Genomic DNA, 19,583 nt, shown 5'->3' on the forward strand with positions numbered 1-19,583 from the left:
TGGACAGAAGCCAGAACAGGGCATGGCAGGTGTTGTTTCTCTTTCACCCTTGCATCCCAGAAGCTAGCCTGCTGTCTTAATGAGGCAAAGAGTGGAATGACCTACTATTGCCATTGTAAATTCCCATACTTCATTAGTGCCACATTACAGTATTATCTTCATTTTATGGCTGAACATCTCAAGAGGAAAGTAGAGAAATTTGAGAAAGATACAGTGATCAAAAAAACTAGATATTTGGTTTGGGGTTTGGAATTTGTTTTTGAAACCTGGGGGGAAAAGATTGATGGGGGGACTTTGTAGCCTCCTGAGTATACAGAGGCTAGCACCCATCACTTTGCTGTGTTCAGAACTAAAATTAACCTAAACTTCATGAGGGGTTTTGAGTTTAGGGAGGTTAGTTTCTGATAGTGTGGGTTGTTTTCATGGGAATGACTTACTAAGAATTCTTGAACATCCTTCTCTTGAAATTTTTAAAATCATTCTGAGTGTACAGGGATGGCCTCACAGAATCACAGATTCATACTTGAATACATTCTTCAGGATCACGCCGCCAAACACCCTGATTTTTATAAATGAGCAAACTGAGATGTAGAAAGATTAAGGGACATACCTAAGGTCACACAGCTACCCAGAAATAAAGCAGAGACTAAACTCCAGATTGCCTGACAATTAAATAGAATGTTTTGGGAGCTGTTCTTTGCTCTTTAGTCTGGATTAGTCTACCCCAGATAGGGTTAGGGAATAGATTAGGAAAAATTGACTTAATTCAGAGGGATTTTTAGCCTTATGTTTGTTTTTGAAAATCCCATGATCTCTGTTCCCTTCCTGATATTCTAACCTTTAAAAAAATCTTAGGAGAGAAGATAGTAGTCTCATGACTCACGATGGAGTTGAGAATCAATTTGGGATTCATTTTCCCTAGATGCACTTAAAAAGTGTAAAGTTTTAGCCACAAATATAATACTACTAAAATCAATGAATAAATTGTATTCAACTAGAAGATAGTGGCATCTGAGTGGCCTAGTGGATAGAGTGCCGGACTCAGGAAAACTTGAATTTGAATCCCACCTCAGACAGTTAATAGTGGGGTGAACCTAGGCAAGTGACAGCCTCTCAGCCTTAGTTTTCTCATCATTAAAATGAAGGTAATAATAGCACCTAGCTCTCAGGGCTGTTGGGAGGATCCTATCAAATGAGATGTTATCTGTAAAGTGCTTTACAAATCTCAAAGTAATATATGTGTGTATTAACTTCTATTATTATTGTTAGCACTTGAATTAAATGTCTCAGTGTAGAAACTCTTGTTGCTATTGTGGTATAATTATTCATGCTAGAACCCAGTTTCCCTACTTGTCCAGATGACTGATTTTTCCTCTTGTAGGGAAAGCAAGACAAAAGATCCTTAAGTCTTATTTTTAATATAATGTTCTTCATGATCTTCTGTTAAATATTTTCAAATTGAAGCCACCATTCCTGTTTGCATGATGACATAATTAACATGGATCAATGTGCCTCTCTCTAAACAGGGACAAGTGATCCATATGTGAAGTTTAAAATTGGAGGAAAAGAAGTTTTTAGAAGTAAAATAATACACAAGAATCTCAATCCTGTATGGGAGGAAAAAGCTTGCATTCTTATTGATCACCCTAGAGAGCCTCTGTATATAAAGGTGAGCTACTTTTTTCTTTCATCATAATGGAAGCTGACCTAGAGATGTTTGCTTATTAAAGCTGTCTTCTCTGGCTAAAGTGAGTTTTCACTAGAGAAAGTTCTCTGTACCATGAGTACCTTCTTGCCTACTGTTTTTTGTTGTTCATCCTTCATTTGTAAAGAAAATCAGTGACATCATGAAGATGATGCCTTGGCTTGCCCATTTATTGGATTCAAGTGAGGCAGAGCTCATAAAGTCATTCATCTCACTGTCTTCTCCAGTCATCGGTCATCAGTAGTGAGACAAAAAATACCTGGTGATAACCCAGGTGATCTTGGCCTTTCTAAATTATGGTTTTTCCCAGGTCTCAGTTTGTCTGAGGCTATGCCCATTCAATGACAAGGGTTAGGTGAGAATTGAGACAAAAGATGGCCCAATCTACTTTCACAAAAATATCATTCTGGGATGGGATGGCCCTTATCTGCCCAGAGCAGAAAACAATTGCTATTTACACTCGCTCCAAACAATCAAAAGCTAGACAATGAGCCACAGAGGCTTAGACTGGGGATATTATTGACTTGCCTACTGTTTATGAGTTTTTGAAAGAATGTGGAAGGGTAGAAGAATTTTGGTACATTCTTATCCAAAAATTGAAATCAATTAGAGAGGGTAAGATTGGATTGGATTGAATTGGATTATTCTGTGGTCAAGTCCTCCAGTCATACAGGACTGTGCGCTATATCAATTGAACAAATGTTTATTACATGTTCAAGGCAGAAGATGCAAAAATTAAAAACAATACAGTCTCTGTCATCAGAATGCTTACAATCTCAGGGGGGTTGGGGAAGAAGGAGAATCATAGAGAAGGAACTCTGATACACTTAGAATATTATAGAGGCAGAGAGTAACGGGTAGCAGGAGGAAGAACCCCTTTGGGGCTTCTTTTCTCCTTTTTCTCTATATGGAGGACAGACCAGAATGCAGAAGGGATCTGGGTCTTAGTCCCACATGAGAGTGGTTCTCCAGGGAAGTGAATGTAATCTTATGCCCACTAGTCCCAAATCTAGAAAGAGGAGAGAGAGAGAAGCCCATTCCCTCTTAGACTGATAGAAGCTGTGAAGTGGAAAACCAGGTGGACAAGTGGTTTATTAGTGCTTGTCCCTCATTCTCCAAGAAAATCAGTGACATCAGAAAGATGATGCTTCGACTTGCACATTAATTGGATTTAAGTGAGGCAGGGTTGCACAAAGACACCAGCCTCACTCTCTCCTCCAGAGTTATTGGAGTGCATTAGTAAGACGTAGGTCAAGACAACTAGAGATGGCCCCCAGTCGAGTGGTAAAAATTTAGCAACACTAGCTTCCTTGGTAGAAAGAGGCATTTTTTCAGTAGTATGATCAGAGATATGGTCTTCTAGGATTAGCAGGAGAATATTCTGGGTAGCACCATCTTTGAGAGTTGGCTGTTTAATGACTCCAAATTCAAGAGTTCAGGGAAATAGCCTTTTACCTAGCAAAAAAGAATTCCTGTGCAATGTCAGCCTCTTAGGGGAGAGAAGATTATTATGTGCATGACTCTTGAAGGTGAAAGAGTAAAAGGAAGTCCAAGATTTAATAGAGAAGAGCAAATGACTTGAATTTCACCCTCTTCTTTAACCTGCCTAAAAATCTGGAACTTATACTGAGTGTTTGCTTACTGAGTGTCTGGACTTTGATGCCTGTAGGCTGAAAGTCAGCTTAAGACTTTCCTTGCTCACAAATGTGCCAAAGCCTTTGTCCAGAGTTCAACTCTGCCAGCAGACTTCTAACAACGAATCAGCTTGATGTAGACATCAAGTCACTTAGTGTGACCAGGTGCAGATGAAGGGAAAGCAAAGAATACTCAATAGTACACAGAATCTATTTTCAAGATCTCTAATTAGAAACAGACTATATTTTTGGATCCATAAATCACCTACAGGTTTCTAAGTAGAATCATTGTTGACCATTACTGCTGATGGAAAATCCAGGAGCCGTTTATGATCCAGTGTTTTTAGTTGACATTTGCCCATCTGTGGGACTGTGGGCTTTGACAGTAAGAACACATTTCTGCTGCCCCATTCTTTTATATACTTCAGTCAAAAGTACTACATCAATGCAAGAAGAGGAAGGGAAAAGGGATACTAGCTATGAGATTGTGGTTAATTATCAGTTAAAAGAATGTTGAAGTATAACATTATTGAAATTGAAGCATAATGTTATTGAATTATGAAAAAGACATTTAGTTTATGAAGATTTCCTCCTCCCCACCCTTTCTGATGAATCAACAGTCCCTTACCCTCCCCACTTACATCTAATTACATAGCTAAATGGAACAGCTATTTGCAGAGGAACTCATGACATCGTTTGAGCCAAAAAAGAGAGAGTTGCTTTTTTCTTCCAATAGATGTAAAGGGTTATAACTTCCACCATCCTTTTTCTTTGTATCCTTTCATTATACTTTTATTAGAGTTATTTTATTTATATAAATGTGAGATGCACAAATTTAGAGATATCTTTACTAAATGTTCATATGCCCCTGACATATGGTCAAACTCATATTGGTCTGATCAGCCACAGTCGGACACACTGTACCTTGACTCCAACGTAGTGATGTCCTTTTGGTCCCCTTCCAGAAAAAAAGGACAGCAACCACACAAGCAACTATTAGAATTATTTGATTACCAAATAACGTATTTTATATACATGCCCCTTATAATTTGCAAACTTCATGAGATCAAGGAACCATACCCTATTTTTCAGTCAGATTTCTCTTAATTCCTAGGCACAGAACCCTAAACATAAACAGATATTGGATAAATGAAATTGCTTTTTTCTGTTCCTGCAGTAGAGGGGAAAAGCAGAAGCAAAGCCTCCAGCTGGAATGCCCTTATTTTGGTTTCATGTCTCAAGCACTTTCATCGTTACCCTTTTTGTTCATATCATCAGATCCTATTTTGGTTTTTCTTCTGTGTCATGAATATTCACTCACTGCCAAGTCCTGCTGGTATTTCTACCATAACACCTCATGACTCCATCCCTTCCTCTCACCACCACAGCCAGATTTAAGGACTCATTTTACATAATAATCCAATCTCCAGTCTAGGTCTTTGGCATTTTTTCCTTTCTATCTGCCTTCTCTACTGCCACTAGTAGCTTACTAAATATTCTTATGACTACACCACTCCCCTCCTCAGAACCTTGCAGCGGTTTTCCATTTCTCAATATTCTCAATCAAAAAAATCATTGTTCAGTCACTTTCATCAGTCTGAAACCACCTCCTGCATATTGCCTGCCACCATTCTGCAGACGTTTTTCACTTTAGATCAATAAACCTTTCTTTTCTTCATCTCTGTTTCCCTCCTCCTGACTTCTGGACTCTGTGCAACCAAGACTACATACCTAAAAAGCAACCTATTTCCTAGACCTGCATCGATTTAATTTTTGTCTATGATTTTCTGGCTAGATTTAATTGTATAGCCAAAGAGAAAGTCAAATTATATTTTAATAGTTCTTTTGATATATATTAAGTGTAATTATTACAGCACAGTTGTTCTCCCTCCCTGAAGAGATCAGAAATGAATTCATAGTCTTAAAGCACAGCAGGGAAGATCTAAAGTCTTCTAAGTTCACAGAAATTCACAATATTTACTTGTAGAATCTTAGAGTCGAAAGGGCCCTCAGACATCATCAGGTCTATTTTCTCTCTGGGTTATGAATGTTGCCTGAAATGTAAGAGATCATGAAATCAATTCTGAAGACCTTTAGGAAGACTATGAATACCTATTTCTGGAGTGCTTTAAGCAGGTATGGGCTGGAGAAGAGCAGTGAAGCATAATTGGGAAGTTTCCATCAAATTCTTAGATTTCATTAGGAATTGATTATTCTGTTGGCATTATGTTATATTACATGATATCTTCTGGCTATATATTAACTCCTTATATATTAAAATGCACAATTCCAATAGAAAATAACATTTAGAGAGCATTTTTAAGTATTTTAAAGGACAGCTGTCACAAGCCCTGCAAGAGTGAGCATTAGCAGAAAGCTTACTCCAAGGAGCCCAAGTACAACTTGGCTGCCCACCAGCAAACACCAAGGTCAGCCCTCATCAGTCACACAATGTCAGTCTCAGGTGACAAAAAGTAGTATCAGGAACTGAGGCTAGATGTGGGCAACTTCTTCAGGGGCTCCAAGGGTTGTACCCAAAAAACTAGTATTATTGATCTAATCTATGATGAATCCATCCATACGCATGTCCAGAACCAAGAGACTGCTGTAGGACTACATCGTACTCATTGCTAGAATTCCACTCCATCAGCAGTAGCAGTTTCATTCTGCCCTGCTCTATCTCTGGGCAGGGAGAAAGGAGCAAAACAGACTCTTTGGAGGAAAAATTTTGCATAAGAAAGAAGATCCAGAAGAAATCCAGAAGACAAGTGGAAAAATGGCAAGATGAGCCATTCTTCTGGAAGAGTGCTTTCAGCAAGGCAGACCACTCCTGTGTATTTCCTCATGGCCAGGCCATTGTGGCTGAACAGATGGCTACATCCTGGAGACAGAGGAACTGTAGTTCTACTTTTAAAAGATTAAAGCCTAAAAGGGCAAATAAATCCTGACTCTGAGATCCACTCATGGAATAAATTCCAAAATGGGAAGAAAGAAAAAAGTGGCCAAAATACCTTTTCTGGAATCTCTCATCCACTGCACCACCTCGCTGCCACTATTGTCAGACAATAAACAGTTTCATTTGAGCATTGAGTTTTGAAAAAAAAACCAAAACAACAAATTAACCATTCTGCAGAAGTCTTCCTAAAATGAAAGTAGCAATAATAATAATGGTAATAAGAATAAGAAGTTGCATTTCTATAGTACTTTAAGATTTACAAAGCTCTTTCCAAATATTATCTCATTTGATCCTCATAACAGCCCTTGAAAGTCAGTGTTATCATTATCCTTGGGTTCAGGAAACTGAAGCAAATGTAATGTTAATGTTGGAGTTTGGATTTGAACTGTGCTACCTAGCTGCCACACACACACACACACACACACACACACACACACACACACACGTGTGTGTTTGTATTTGTTGTTTTCATATTAGAACCTTTGTTTCACATAGCAAAGAAGATATAAGATATTTTCCCCTATTCCATATTATTATTACCATTAATATCAATAGTAATGATGATATACATACAGCTCTTTGCAGTTTACAAAATGTTTTCCCCCCAGTAATGCTGAGTTAAGCAAAAGTTAGTTTCCATTTTATAGAAGAAGAATCTGAGACAAATAATGCAATGGCTTCTTACATTTTATTTTGAATTCTGAAAAGAAAATAAGGTTTTAGCCGATAAGCTAGTTGCATTAACTTCATTTTTTAAATACTTAAGTGGTGAATGAAATAAATTTAAGCTTTTAGAAGATAGAAAAATTAATATTTTCTTATATTCTTTATGGTATTCTATATTTTCCAAAATTCTTGCCTAGTTTTTATTTGATATTCACAGTATTTCCCTGAGTTTAGTAAGGTGTGTGTTTTGGATGCAATCTCTGGCTTTAATTGGGGGGGAGAGAGTTCCCTAAGTGTGTATGCTAACTTTTATTTTTCTGTGTCTAAGCATAGAAAGGCACAATCTAAATATGATCCATTGGTGACTGTGACACTTTCAAATACTAGAATTACCTGAAAATTGAAGCGTTTTCATTTTCTTTCCCTATTCTCAATGGAATGCTTGATTTTGATGTCTTGCACATGTTTTCTATGATAGGAAGCTAATCTTGCCTGGAAAATATCTTAGTAAGTATTGGAGCCTGTAGTGACAGGTGATATGAAAATGTGCCAGTGGCTCGAAATGTGTGACTCTAAAGAATGCCCTTCACACCTATAGTTAAAGGAAATTGAGGTCCATATCTACTTATACCACGATCTCTAAAGCATCAAGGGAAAACAAAATCCAGTTTTGAACCAAGGTTATAAAATCACATGAAAGTCTACAAAGCTATAATACTTCCAGTTTAAAAAAAATCGATAGTTCATTTAAAAAAAAAAAGCTGGAGCTGTCATTTCTATGTACTGTGCACATAATAAATATTTATGTTCAATTTAATTAGTTTGAAACAACATAACTTTGAATTTTGCATGTGTTAGTTGAAAAGGGCATTGTTCCTATTTCTGTGGCTTGCTTTTTCCTGTGGGGTTGTAGGCAGGGCAGAGTAGGAAACAGAGACTGGAAGAGGAATTGTAATAAGGTTGCAATAGATGTAGTGGGTTACAATGTAACACTTAAGATGAGACAAGAGCCTTGGAACCCTCTTTGAATCTATGATGCTGCTCTGGCTCGATGCTTAAATAATGTGTTGTGTTCAGCTCTGATAAAGAAGAACATCAATTTCAGACGCTGTTGAAATGAATCGAAATTCTAAATTGGCCCTTCATTGCCATTATCATTCAAAGGTCCCAAATCAGCACCCAGAGTCACAGTGGAAGAGGAAAAAGTGGTATGGGGGTAGGGAGGAATGGGCATATAGTTATATACACCCCTGCTTTTTGGGAGCCAGTTCTCTGTCAAGAATTAGAGATCCACCAGCTTTTAAATTAAAATAGAGGGTGCTCACAGAACGCCTCTCTACCTAGGGCCTTCCCATTGTTAGCAAACTTGTTGTTTTAACACACTTGGAAAATTCTTTGACACAGGGTAATAATACCTTGAGTTTGAAACTGTACCAGGTTATAATCAAAAGCGCAAAAGATTGATTTATTTTATTTGTGTTTTGTTAAATGGTCCCGTATTGTTCCCTGTCTCAATGATAATATCTAAGCAGACTCTCCTCAAAAGAATGTTTTAGATCAATAACTAGAAGCAGATCTCTAGTGCCAGTAGAAACGTGGTTATAATAACAAAGCCTCTTGAGCAGAAGTTCTTTTAAACCACAGGTATTTTTTGCATTCACTGTGCATTTTGCATTCTTCTGTTTCTACCATCCATCACACATGACTCTGAAGCAGTCAAGCATCTCAGCTGTTTGTCCCTGTGTTGTTAAAAGGCGAAAACTCTGTTTCTCCACTTGTTTTTCATTTATTCCTGATTTTCTGGGGACAGTTGGGAATTCGCCATCAGTGACTACTTAAACCATGAATTGTAACTAACTTCACATGTTTTTAATTTGTTCTGTGCCATTCCTTGAGCCTCAAACCAATAATGAGTATGAATAAGTATTCAAATTTTTTGTATGCTGACATATTATATGAGCTTAATTTGTTTCTCCATATTTGATGGACTGAGTCCTTCACAAAATGTATTTAATTTGATTTTTAAAATTATCATAAAATTGATGTAAAAGCAGTTTACCATCATTCTTTTGAAATTCAGTACACCCCCTATGATATCTATAGGAACTGGAAAATGGAATGATACAAATAAATTGCTTGACTCCATTACACTGACTTCCACATAGCGATTTTATCCTTGATTCCCTGTGGGGTCCTTAATTTTATTGAATGAACTCAGTATCTATTATAGAGACACATCCTGAGTTTTGTCCCTGTCGTCAGACTTCTTGATAGGATGTTCAGTCATTCTGGGGCTCATAAACTCTGCTAGTTTAAGGTGTTAACATGTTCAAATGCAAATGTGGATGCACCGGACTAGGTTCCTTCTATCAACTCCACAAGGTTGTATGGAAATGAGGTGTTGGTATTATTAATTAAAAATAAAAATGAGATGAGGCTCACATTTCTCAGTGTTTGGTACTTGTTGCCTTGAGAATTGAAGTAACTACTTAAAAAATTTATTTAGCTTTATGATATATTCCAGAGGATTTTCTTTTGCTTATGTTCCCTGGAGTGGAGTAAGGAGTTGCTGAGCCCCTAGGGGTCTTCTAAATTTCTGAAACAGGAATTTAGGAAACAGTGGGACTTTGATTTCCGATTTCTTCCCCCATTTTATCTGTTTATTGTCCTGGGGATTTCACTTATAGCTGCCTGCCCCTCTGGCTCATAATGTCTAGGTATTGAAATGAGCAAATACGTACCTTAATGAGTGATGTTAGCTTTTGGTGTTATTCTCCCCTGTAGTTTTCTCTTTATTCATGGATTCTTAAACTGGCTCTGTGAACTTTTTAAAAAAGTAATTGATAACTATATTTCAGTATAATGGGTTTTCTTTTTAATCCAAAATATTTATGCATTTAAACATTTATGCATTTAAAAGTGTTATTCTGAGAAAGGGTCCATATAAGCTTTATCATACTGCCAAAGGAGTATATAATACTAAAAAGTTTAAGAACCCCTAATATAAGTGGAGAGAAAAGAAAAAAACCTTTGAGAATGATGAAAAAGAATGATCTAGAGTTTAGAATTATTTGGGTTGACCCCATGAAGACTTCCTCCAAAATTTATTCCCTATCTTGTTACTTTTTGCCAGTGCATTAGCTTTGGCAGCTTTCTATGACACTGGAAGGCTTTTGTATATCCCTAGTGTTCTCACTGTGTTTCAATTTATAATCTTAGAAGATGTAGAAGTCTTGGTGTAAATTGATAGGTGTGGACTGAATGGTGGAATTTGTTGTATTTTCAGCATACTTTTATCTTGTAAAATTCAATGCTAAATTTGATATACTAAAATATGTATTTGTTTTATCAGATGTATCACAGGTTCTTGCAATGCATATCCAAGGCATGTTTATGTCAGTGGCTAGGAACAAATGATCAATAAGTTTTGCTTTGCTTTTTTTTTTCTTTTTTAATTATATGTGAGAAAACTAGATGGCTCTGTGGAATCATCTGGAATTAGGAAGATTAAGGTCCAGATATTACCTCAGATACTTACCAATTTTGTGACCCTGGGCAGGTCACTTGACTCAAGTGTCTGACTTGAGTTTGACTCAAGTTTCCTTATCTGTAAAATGGGAATACTAATAACATCTACTTCCCAGGGTTGTTGTGCTAATGAGATAACATTTGTAAAGTGCTTTGTAAACCTTAAAGCACTATATAAGATGTTATTATTATTATCCTTATTATTGCCTAACTTTACACAGTATAGAAATGATTGAAAAATTTGTGCTTAAATAAAATGCTTTAAACCTTTTTTAATTTAAAAAAAATCAGTCATTTCAAATGCACTAGTGAAACTTGTGATCTTCCTGCATTTCTAACCATTCCACCTCTCTCCTCTTTACTGGTTGGTTGACTTCTTTCCAATTTCTTAATATGAGTGTTACTCTCCAAAGGTCCAGCCTCTTTTTTTCTCTCTTTTAGCTTCTCTCTTGGTAATCTTATCCACTCCCATGATTTCAACTACCTTCTCTATGCAAATGATTTCCAGACCCATATTTCCAGCCGTGATCTCTCTTTTCCAAACTCAAGACTCACATATCCAACTGCCTAGAGAACATCATCATCTAGGTGTTCCACCGTCCATCTTTCCCTCTAAACTCTCTTATTCTTCTGTGTTTTCTCTTTACATCTTTACATCTGTGGCACAATTTCTCTTTATGTCTGTGGCACAATTAGTTAATTCATCTCTCATATTTTCACCTTCATCATCTTCAACTCTTGGAAATTTTTTTTACTCTTTCCTTTTACTTAAATTTTCTTTAATATTCAACGATATATTATTTTGATACTGTATCTGCTTTCATTACTAGCATAGATCACAACCATTTACCAGATTCTGCCACTATAATCTCAGTTGTTGTTGGCATTGTTTAGTTGTTTCAGTCACGTCCAACTCTTCGGGAGTTTGGGTTTTTCTTGGCAAAGATACTGGAGTGGTTTGCCATTTTCTTCTCCTATGGATTAAGGCAAATGGAGGTTAAGCTGCTTGCCCACACAGCTAGTAATTTTCTGAGGTTGGATTTGAACTCAGATCATCCTGACTCTACACCCTGTGCTCTATCCACTGAACCATCTAGTTGCCTTTTGATGCATTTGCTGTTCAGTCACTTCAGTCATGTCTGACTTTTTGTGATCCTATTTGGTGTTTTCTTGGCAAAGATGCTAGAGTGGTTGGCCATTTTCTTCTCCCACTCATTTTATAGATGAGAAACTGAGGCAAACAAGGTTAAGTAACTTGCTCAGGGTCACACAGGTAGTTAGTGTCTGAGGCCATATTTGAATTCAAGAAGATGAGTCTTCCTGACTCCAGAGCTTGTACTTTGTGTATCCCTTAGCTGTCCACTGACACATAGTAGGTACTTTATAAATGTTTATTGACTGAATGATTTGTTCGACTATTTTCTCCTCCACATATCACCACATTTCCATCCTACCACCACTGGTAGAAATAGACTGCAAATTCCCTGAGGGCGTAGATTGTATGCTTGGAGACTAATATGCAGAGACTAGTATAATGTTCTTCAGGGGCCATCATATTTAATGTTCTATTGTTTTAATGTGTGTCATCCTCTTTTAGGTTTTCTAAATTAAAAATCTCCATTATACTATAGAACAAATAGCAATTTCCTATCAAACTATAATAATTAGTACCTATATTGAGTTGCTTTTTCTGGTAATGCTGAGAGATTTGTATGGATCTCCTCATACACATCCCAACCTGTAGTAACATTGTGCATTGGTAAGATAAGTTGCTAAAATAAGGGCATTTCTTCCCTTATTCCCAAATCACTCTCTTAATGTCTGCTTTTTAGTTGCAGATAGTAAAGAAGATTTTTTAGAACTTTGTTAAAATGTGTTTTTATTTATTGGTTGTTCCGAACATTCAGAAGAATTTAGTTCATCTAAGAAATCGGGCAATAAAATAAAAGAAACGCATTCTTCTGTAGGTAAGAGACTACTTGATTAAATTTGAAACAGCAAGGGAAATAAATATTTAAAAAGTTTTATGTTCCATTCTAACTGGAAGCACATAGCTGAGGGGAGGGGAGGTAGAGAAGGGAGTGAGCCTTTATATAGCACCTACTATGTGCCAGGCACTATATAGAAAGCTAATGTTTTGCTAATATATTAGCAAAATGCTAATATCATTACTAATGTTATTTCCCTTGATCTCCATAACCACTGTGCAAGATGCTATGATTATCCCTATAATGTCTTCATTTTCCCTCAGTCGCTCTGCTTGGTTTTAACTCCATCAGACCACCCTACCAGGTACCCAAAGTTCCCCCATTTTCAGCTTCCTGTTGTGTATTGTGTTCCCTCATTATATTGCAGGTTCCTTGAGAGTAAAGATGTGTTTTTCTTGTTCTTATTAGTAGTTCCAATATATAGCACAGTGCCTGGTTCATAGTAGTTGCTTAGCACGTTTGTTGACAATTGATTGTCCCCATTTCACAGTTGAGGGAACTGAAGCAAACAGAAGTTAAATTATTTGCTTGAGATCACAAAACTATCAACTGTCTGAGACTGAATTTTAACTCAAGTCTTTCTGATTCTACATCCTGCACTATATCCACAGTGCCTCAGTTGTCTCAAGGTTCCTTGAAGAAGAGACAGGAGACAACCTGTGCCAGCCAAATCAAACCACTACTACCGTCTTTACCACCATTTTCCCATAGACCCTTATGGAGACAGCCCAGAGGCTTGGAAATAGCAATTTTTGCAGCCCACCACCCATAGCCTTCATCCTGGGAAGCAATCCCCTATGAAGATACAGACTCACAGTTGCTCCTATAGGTGTTACACAAAAAGAAAGTTGTTGCCGCAGAAGTCATTGTCTTTGTCAAATGGTTCAGTGTGAGAACCAGAAATAGTTCGACCTCATTGCCAATGGTTTTAAGAAGAGGTATCTTCATTACTGCCACACCCTAGAGACCAATAGGACTCTTCTATCTGACTTGCAGCTAATATCTTCCGTATGTTTTGTCTCGCCCATTAGAACCTGAACTTCTTGAGAGCAAAGATTTTCTTACTTTTTGATTTGCCCAGCATCTAGCACAGTGGTTGGCACTTACTGAGTTCTTAATAAATGTTTTATTCATTTACTCATATATATTGTTGCCTTAATAAATAATTTTGCCTAACAGTATAGGAAACCTTTGTTAACATGTCAAATACTACCTCTTTTTTCAGTTTTTAATGCCCACCATCTAGCCTTCATTACCCTAATTAGGTACCACTGATCACCTGTAGACACTAACAAATGGTACATAACACTAGAGAGGAATTAAAAACTTCTACCTGACACTTAATTCTTTTTTTTTTCGAAAGAACAGAATCATCACATAAATAAATTAGCAACTTTTGTCATTTACTTCCTTCACCATCACAGGATATGTTATGAAAAGTGAGCCAAAGACATAGATATAAGAACTTCTGAATTCTACTCCTGTCTTTAACACGTTGGGACTTACTGAATGATTAAAATCTATGTTAAAGTAACATAGTAGGGCTTGAGAAAGCAGTGTCTGTGAAGTGATGTGTAATTGTATTTTGAGCAAATATTTTTAACAGAAGCATTTCTGTAGCAAGGAGAAAAACAGAGGTATGTCCATGTAGCAAACCCACAGTTTCTTTTATTTTTATTTACGTTTTATTATTGTTTACCACAATCTCGAATTTTTATTCTGCCTGAAAAAAGTGCCCTCACATATAATAGTTCCATTTTCTCATATTTGTGTGTGTTTACCTCACCTTTGTCCCTGTCAGCTTAATGGATGGAACCTAAATGCACTTTAAAATATGGGAAAATTGAACTCATCTCATTTTATCCTGACATGAGCCCTATGTAGAGGGACAGCTTGCTGAATTTCATACCAGCATATTGATACATAATTATATTTTCCCATCCCCAACATCTCTACTTAAATAGAGAAGATCCATTGGAGGAAACACCATAGGAGTGTCCAGTAGAGACCAATGTTCTTCATCTTTTCGTTGCAGTGATACATTATCATTGCTTAACTGAGGAAAACTACTCATCAGAGTGTTGTACAATGTACATTTCTTTAAATGAAAGGAAAGGATTTTCTTTTGAGAATTTTGTGGCACCCTTCAAAATTACTAAATATACCTCAGATTATTTCAGAACCAGACCTATTGTGAGAGATACAGGTTACTTGCTCCTTTTTTTTTCCTAATTAGGGAGTTTTCAGCCAAAGTTTCTGCTTTGCTTCTGGAATAACATATAACAATGCATTGTGTTGCATTTTGTATTGCAGGTCTTTGATTATGACTTCGGACTCCAGGATGATTTTATGGGTTCAGCTTTTTTGGATCTCACGTTATTGGAGTTAAAAAGGTACGGTTCTGTTGCAGTCATCTCTATCACTAAAAAACTGTTAAATGGCAAAATTGTGTTTCCCCATTACACTGGTGGTTAAGAAAATGAAGCTTCTTGCTACCAACCTTTTGACAGAGAAATGACGGACACAAGATACAGAATAAGACATATTTTCATACACAGCAAATGTGGGCTCGTATGAAACTGCTTTTGCTTGACTGTGTCTATTTTTTTTACAAGGGCTTTGTTCTTTTCTTTCCATTTTTTTCCCCGCAGTGGAGGGCAAGGGGAGATTTTGATGAAGTAACAAAAAAAGAAAGAAAGAAAGGTAGATATCAGAGTGATTTTTTTTAAGTGGAGAGAAAAGAAAGCAAAAATGGATAAGCAGGATAGTCTCAGAAGCTAAAATTTGATCTCATTATATCCATAAAAGAAAAATATATGCATACACACATATGTATATATTATAGAGGCCTGTATTTTGTAAACAAGTCTCATTTTTTTTATTGTTTGGCTATGTAAATACAAATACCCAATCTAGTGATATTTAAGTTAAGAATAAAAATAAGTTTTATAAAAAGAAGTGAAACTTGGGATTTTTGCTTCAAAAGCTCATTCTTTCTACTGCTTGAGCAAAGTCCATGAAATTTTAACGTGGAAATCATTACCAGCTTCTTTTTAAAGGGTTATTATACAAGGAGTATCAGTATTTACATCTGTAAAGTACGTTGTACCTTTCAAAGTGCTTTGGACGCTTAGGACAGTCCTGGGGTTAGCAGGCATTGAAGCAGACCAGACCAGGGACCTAGGGGTTAGACAGACCCTCTGAGACAGAAGCGGGAAAGGAAGGGAAGCTGGAAAGGCTCAGCACTGAATGCAAGGGAGAAAGTCAGAGGAAGATGTGAGTAGAATGACAAGAGAATGGCAGCAAATGGTTCATTAAGAACCACTGGGTTTGGAGTCAGGAGAGTTGGGTTCAAAACCTGGTTCTGTCACTTACGACACATGGACTTATAAATCATAACTTCTCTGGGCCTCAGTTTCCTCCTCTGTAAAATGAGCAGGTTGAATTAAATGGTCTTTAAGGTTCAAGGAAGCCAGTAGTAAAGAGCAGAGTGGAATAACATGCAGGTTGTATGGCGATAGATAATAGTCAGAAGTCAGTGCGGGCAAGGTGTTGGAATGAGAGCATTTTCTCAATTGAGAATGAGCCACACAAGCTTCATTCCCAAGAGTATTAGCAAGAACAGAGCCAAATCCTGGAAGAACTGGACACCAAGACATTATAGGGTCCAGGGCTCTAAATCTAAGAACAAGGCAAGAATCTATATTATCCTTATGTAGGAGCCAGATTGGTTCCAGAGAATGGGGGAATGGCTCTACAGATGTGTTAAATGGTTCCAACCAGAGAAATGAATGTACAAAGTGATAAGCTGATCATTAATTAAGTATAGTACAATGGAAAGAATGACTGGATTGGGAGTCAGAAGGTCTGAATTAAAATCTTGGCTCTGTCACTTGTCTATATGACTTTGTAGGAATCATTTAACTTTTCTGGATCTCAGTTTCCTCATTTGTATAAAGTAGGGATTGATCTAGATAACTTCTGAGGTTTCTCTCAGATGTGAATCCTACAGAAGAACTGCCCTTCTATTAAAAAAAAAGGTTAGATAGACACAGACTTCCTGACTGTGAGGTGAACAAGACTTGAATGTGCTACCAAGAGTGATAGGATAGCACAGTCTTCTTGGGTTGGTCAACAACTATTGTTAAGCACTAACTTTCCGGGTATTCTTACAAAGACAAGGAAAATCTATGTATGAAATTCTTCAAGGCCAGAATCAGAGACCTGTTATAACCCTGTCTGTCTGGAATGGCACAATTTTGAGAGACCCATTGAAGTTCTCAGTTCATAATTTTCATCTGCAAAAAAGTGAACAGACAGTTCATGATATACCATGACCAGATCTATCATATGTAGCAAATGGCGTTTGGTATTGCTTTTATATACTTAGGTTTATCGTATACTGGAATTGTCTTCCATTCATCCACTGCCCTCATTAGATTGTCGCTTCCACAAGAGCAAGAAACACCATTTCTTTTTATTTAAAATCAAGTGTTCCATTTCATTGACATAGAACTCTTTATTACATTTTGATCAGAAAGATCAATTATCTATCTATAGAAATTAAATCTATATTAAATCATAGCTAAAAAATTCTTTCCACAGTCAAGGCTTGTGGAAATCATTGCTATCAAATGTATGACTGCTAGTGACTAATCGGTAATCTTAATTTTATTCGAAAGAAACTTTGAAACTATTTTCCAGTCTTCAAAAGAACCATACAGAAATGGTGATGATAGATGGATAGACAGACAGACAGATAGCTGGCTATCTGGAGGAAACATTTATTAAGCACTTACTACATGCCAGTCATTGTGCTAAGTACAAATACGAAAAGAAACATAGTCCCTGGCTTGGCCCAGGATCCATTCTGATGGGGAAGACAGTACACAAAAGGGTGAGAGGTACCCACTCAGGGGCAAAGTGAAGACAGCTGGAGAGCCAGAATCATAACCCTGATGCTGAAGGTAAGAAGAGTGACAAAGTAAGGATTTGGGGGTGTGGTGTGTAATTAATCACACCCTGGACCTTAGGTTTTGGTGAACTCCATCAACTTCTTAACGCATCAATTCCATTTTAGACCAGGATCAGAGGCCCTTCATCTTTGACCTCAGGAATTTCTCCCATACTCATTTCTCAATCCTCTTCTAATTCCAAAACAAGACTTGAGTCACTGATTCCCCTAGCCTCCATGTTCCTTGAATTTTCCCTTCTTCCTGTTTTCTGTAAGAATGGCCTCATCCATCCCCAGGATATATATATCCATCACCATGCCACATCTGTGAATCATTTATGTGGGAGATTCTTAACCTGGGGTCCAAAAAGTTTTTTAAAAAATTTTTTGATAACTTTTTTTCAATGTAATTGGTTTTCTTTGTCATCTTATGTATTTTGTTTTATGTGCTTGAAAACATTATTCTGAAAAAGAGTCTGTAGGCTTCACCAGATTCCCAAAGGGATCCATTACACAGATAAGAATCCTGCTCTATGTGGATTAGTCACATATAGCCCAAATCACTACCTAATTCTCTCCATCCCTCTTTCCTCAACCAAAGTAATATAGTTAAAAACAATTTTCCTCTCAAAAAATAAAAAAAAATACCAAGCTGACACAGAGGTAACTCCACAGAAAACTGCAGTTAAAAAAAACTTTGTAAACCTCCCCATCATCTCCACCATCCAGTCTTTTGTACAGTGTTCAAATATTTGTTGAATATTTTGCATTGAATCAATGCTAGGTCCAAGATAAGTATTCAGTAAATCATTATTGGTGATTGAGAATTTTCCTCTCTCTGTAAAAAAGAAAATGAGCCTTCAGTTTGGTCTTCCTATCTCCTCTATGTTATTTTCCCCTAAAGTAAATCATGTGCGCAAATTGTCATGTGACATCTGGCAGCATGTATAATTGCTGGCTTCTACTGACTGCCCTTTGAATCATTCTTGGTTTATTTATTTAAAATTTTGGGGTTTTTCCCCAATTACATGTAAAAACCATTTTCAACGTTCATTTTGTTAAATTTCGAGTTCCAAATTCTCTCCTTCTCTTCCTCCCCCCTCATTGAAAAGGCAAGCAATTTGATATAGGTTATACATGTGCTGACCTTTGCATCATCCTTAAATCAGCAGAAAGTATTTTCATAGAGGACACTGGCATCTACACTCTGCTCCTGGGAGAATACCTGGGAGTATGCAGAGACTTTTAGAGAAACTGGGGAGAACCTAACTATTGTCTCTCGCTGGGATCAGAAGATGTAACTTCAAATTCTCACACAAAGAGGTGGCCTTACTCCTTGCCAAGACAAAACCTGTACAACCAATCCTATTGCATCCCATCACTCCATCACTTACCTTTAATGTCTCCCCTTCCTTAGTGCCTGCAAACATGCCCATGTCTCTCCTAGCCTCAAAAACCCCACACTTGATGCTCCCCCACACACACACACTCCATATCATGCTGTGTCTTCTGCCCTTTCTAGCTAAACTCCTTGAGGGCTCATCTACCTTAGGTGCCTCCACTTTTTTTCCTCATCCTTTCTCTTCTTAACTCCTTACCATCCTGCTTCTAGCCTCATGCTTCCAGTGAAGTGGCCTTTCCAAGTTCCGTCATTGAGAAATCCAGTGGCCTCTTGTCAATCCTTGACCTCCGTGCAGCCTTTGAAACCGTTCATCACTTTCTTGCTATTTTCTTCTTTCTGGGTTTTCAGGACTCCACTCACTTCTGCTTCTCTTTTCCCTATCCAACTGTTCCTTCTCTGAGTCTTTGGCTGGATTCTCACCCAAATCATTCCCTCTTACCATTGGTGTCCTTCAGAGTTCTGTCCTGGGTCCCCTTCTCTTCTCTTTCTATACTACCTTGCCTGATCTCATCAGCTCCCATTGGTTTAATGATCATTTCTATGCTGACTATTCTCAGATTTACCTAACCAGCCCTAATCTCTTTGCTGGCCTTTAATCTTGCATCTCATATTGGATGTCCAGAAGATATCTTAAACTCAGTGCATCCAAAAGTTAACTCTTTTTCTTTCTTTCCTCTATCCTTCCCACCTCCAAACTTCCTCATTACTGTCAAGGGTATCACCATTCTCCCAAAAGCCAAGGCTTACAAT

General features: G+C 37.3%; 1 protein-coding gene across 7 annotated transcripts in view; it reads left to right on the forward strand.

The window, feature by feature from the left end:
- Nucleotides 1–19,583, forward strand: part of MCTP1 (multiple C2 and transmembrane domain containing 1) — a 725,942-nt gene that overhangs the window by 374,551 nt on the left and 331,808 nt on the right. For all 7 annotated transcript variants that reach the window (XM_072606122.1, XM_072606125.1, XM_072606124.1 and 4 more), the window contains exons 3-4: nt 1,527–1,669; nt 14,791–14,870. In XM_072606122.1, the coding sequence (XP_072462223.1) occupies nt 1,527–1,669; nt 14,791–14,870 (223 nt within the window). The remainder of the gene's footprint in view (nt 1–1,526; nt 1,670–14,790; nt 14,871–19,583) is intronic.

Source organism: Notamacropus eugenii, chromosome 4, assembly GCF_028372415.1.
Source record: "Notamacropus eugenii isolate mMacEug1 chromosome 4, mMacEug1.pri_v2, whole genome shotgun sequence".
Taxonomy (NCBI): Eukaryota; Metazoa; Chordata; class Mammalia; order Diprotodontia; family Macropodidae; genus Notamacropus; species Notamacropus eugenii.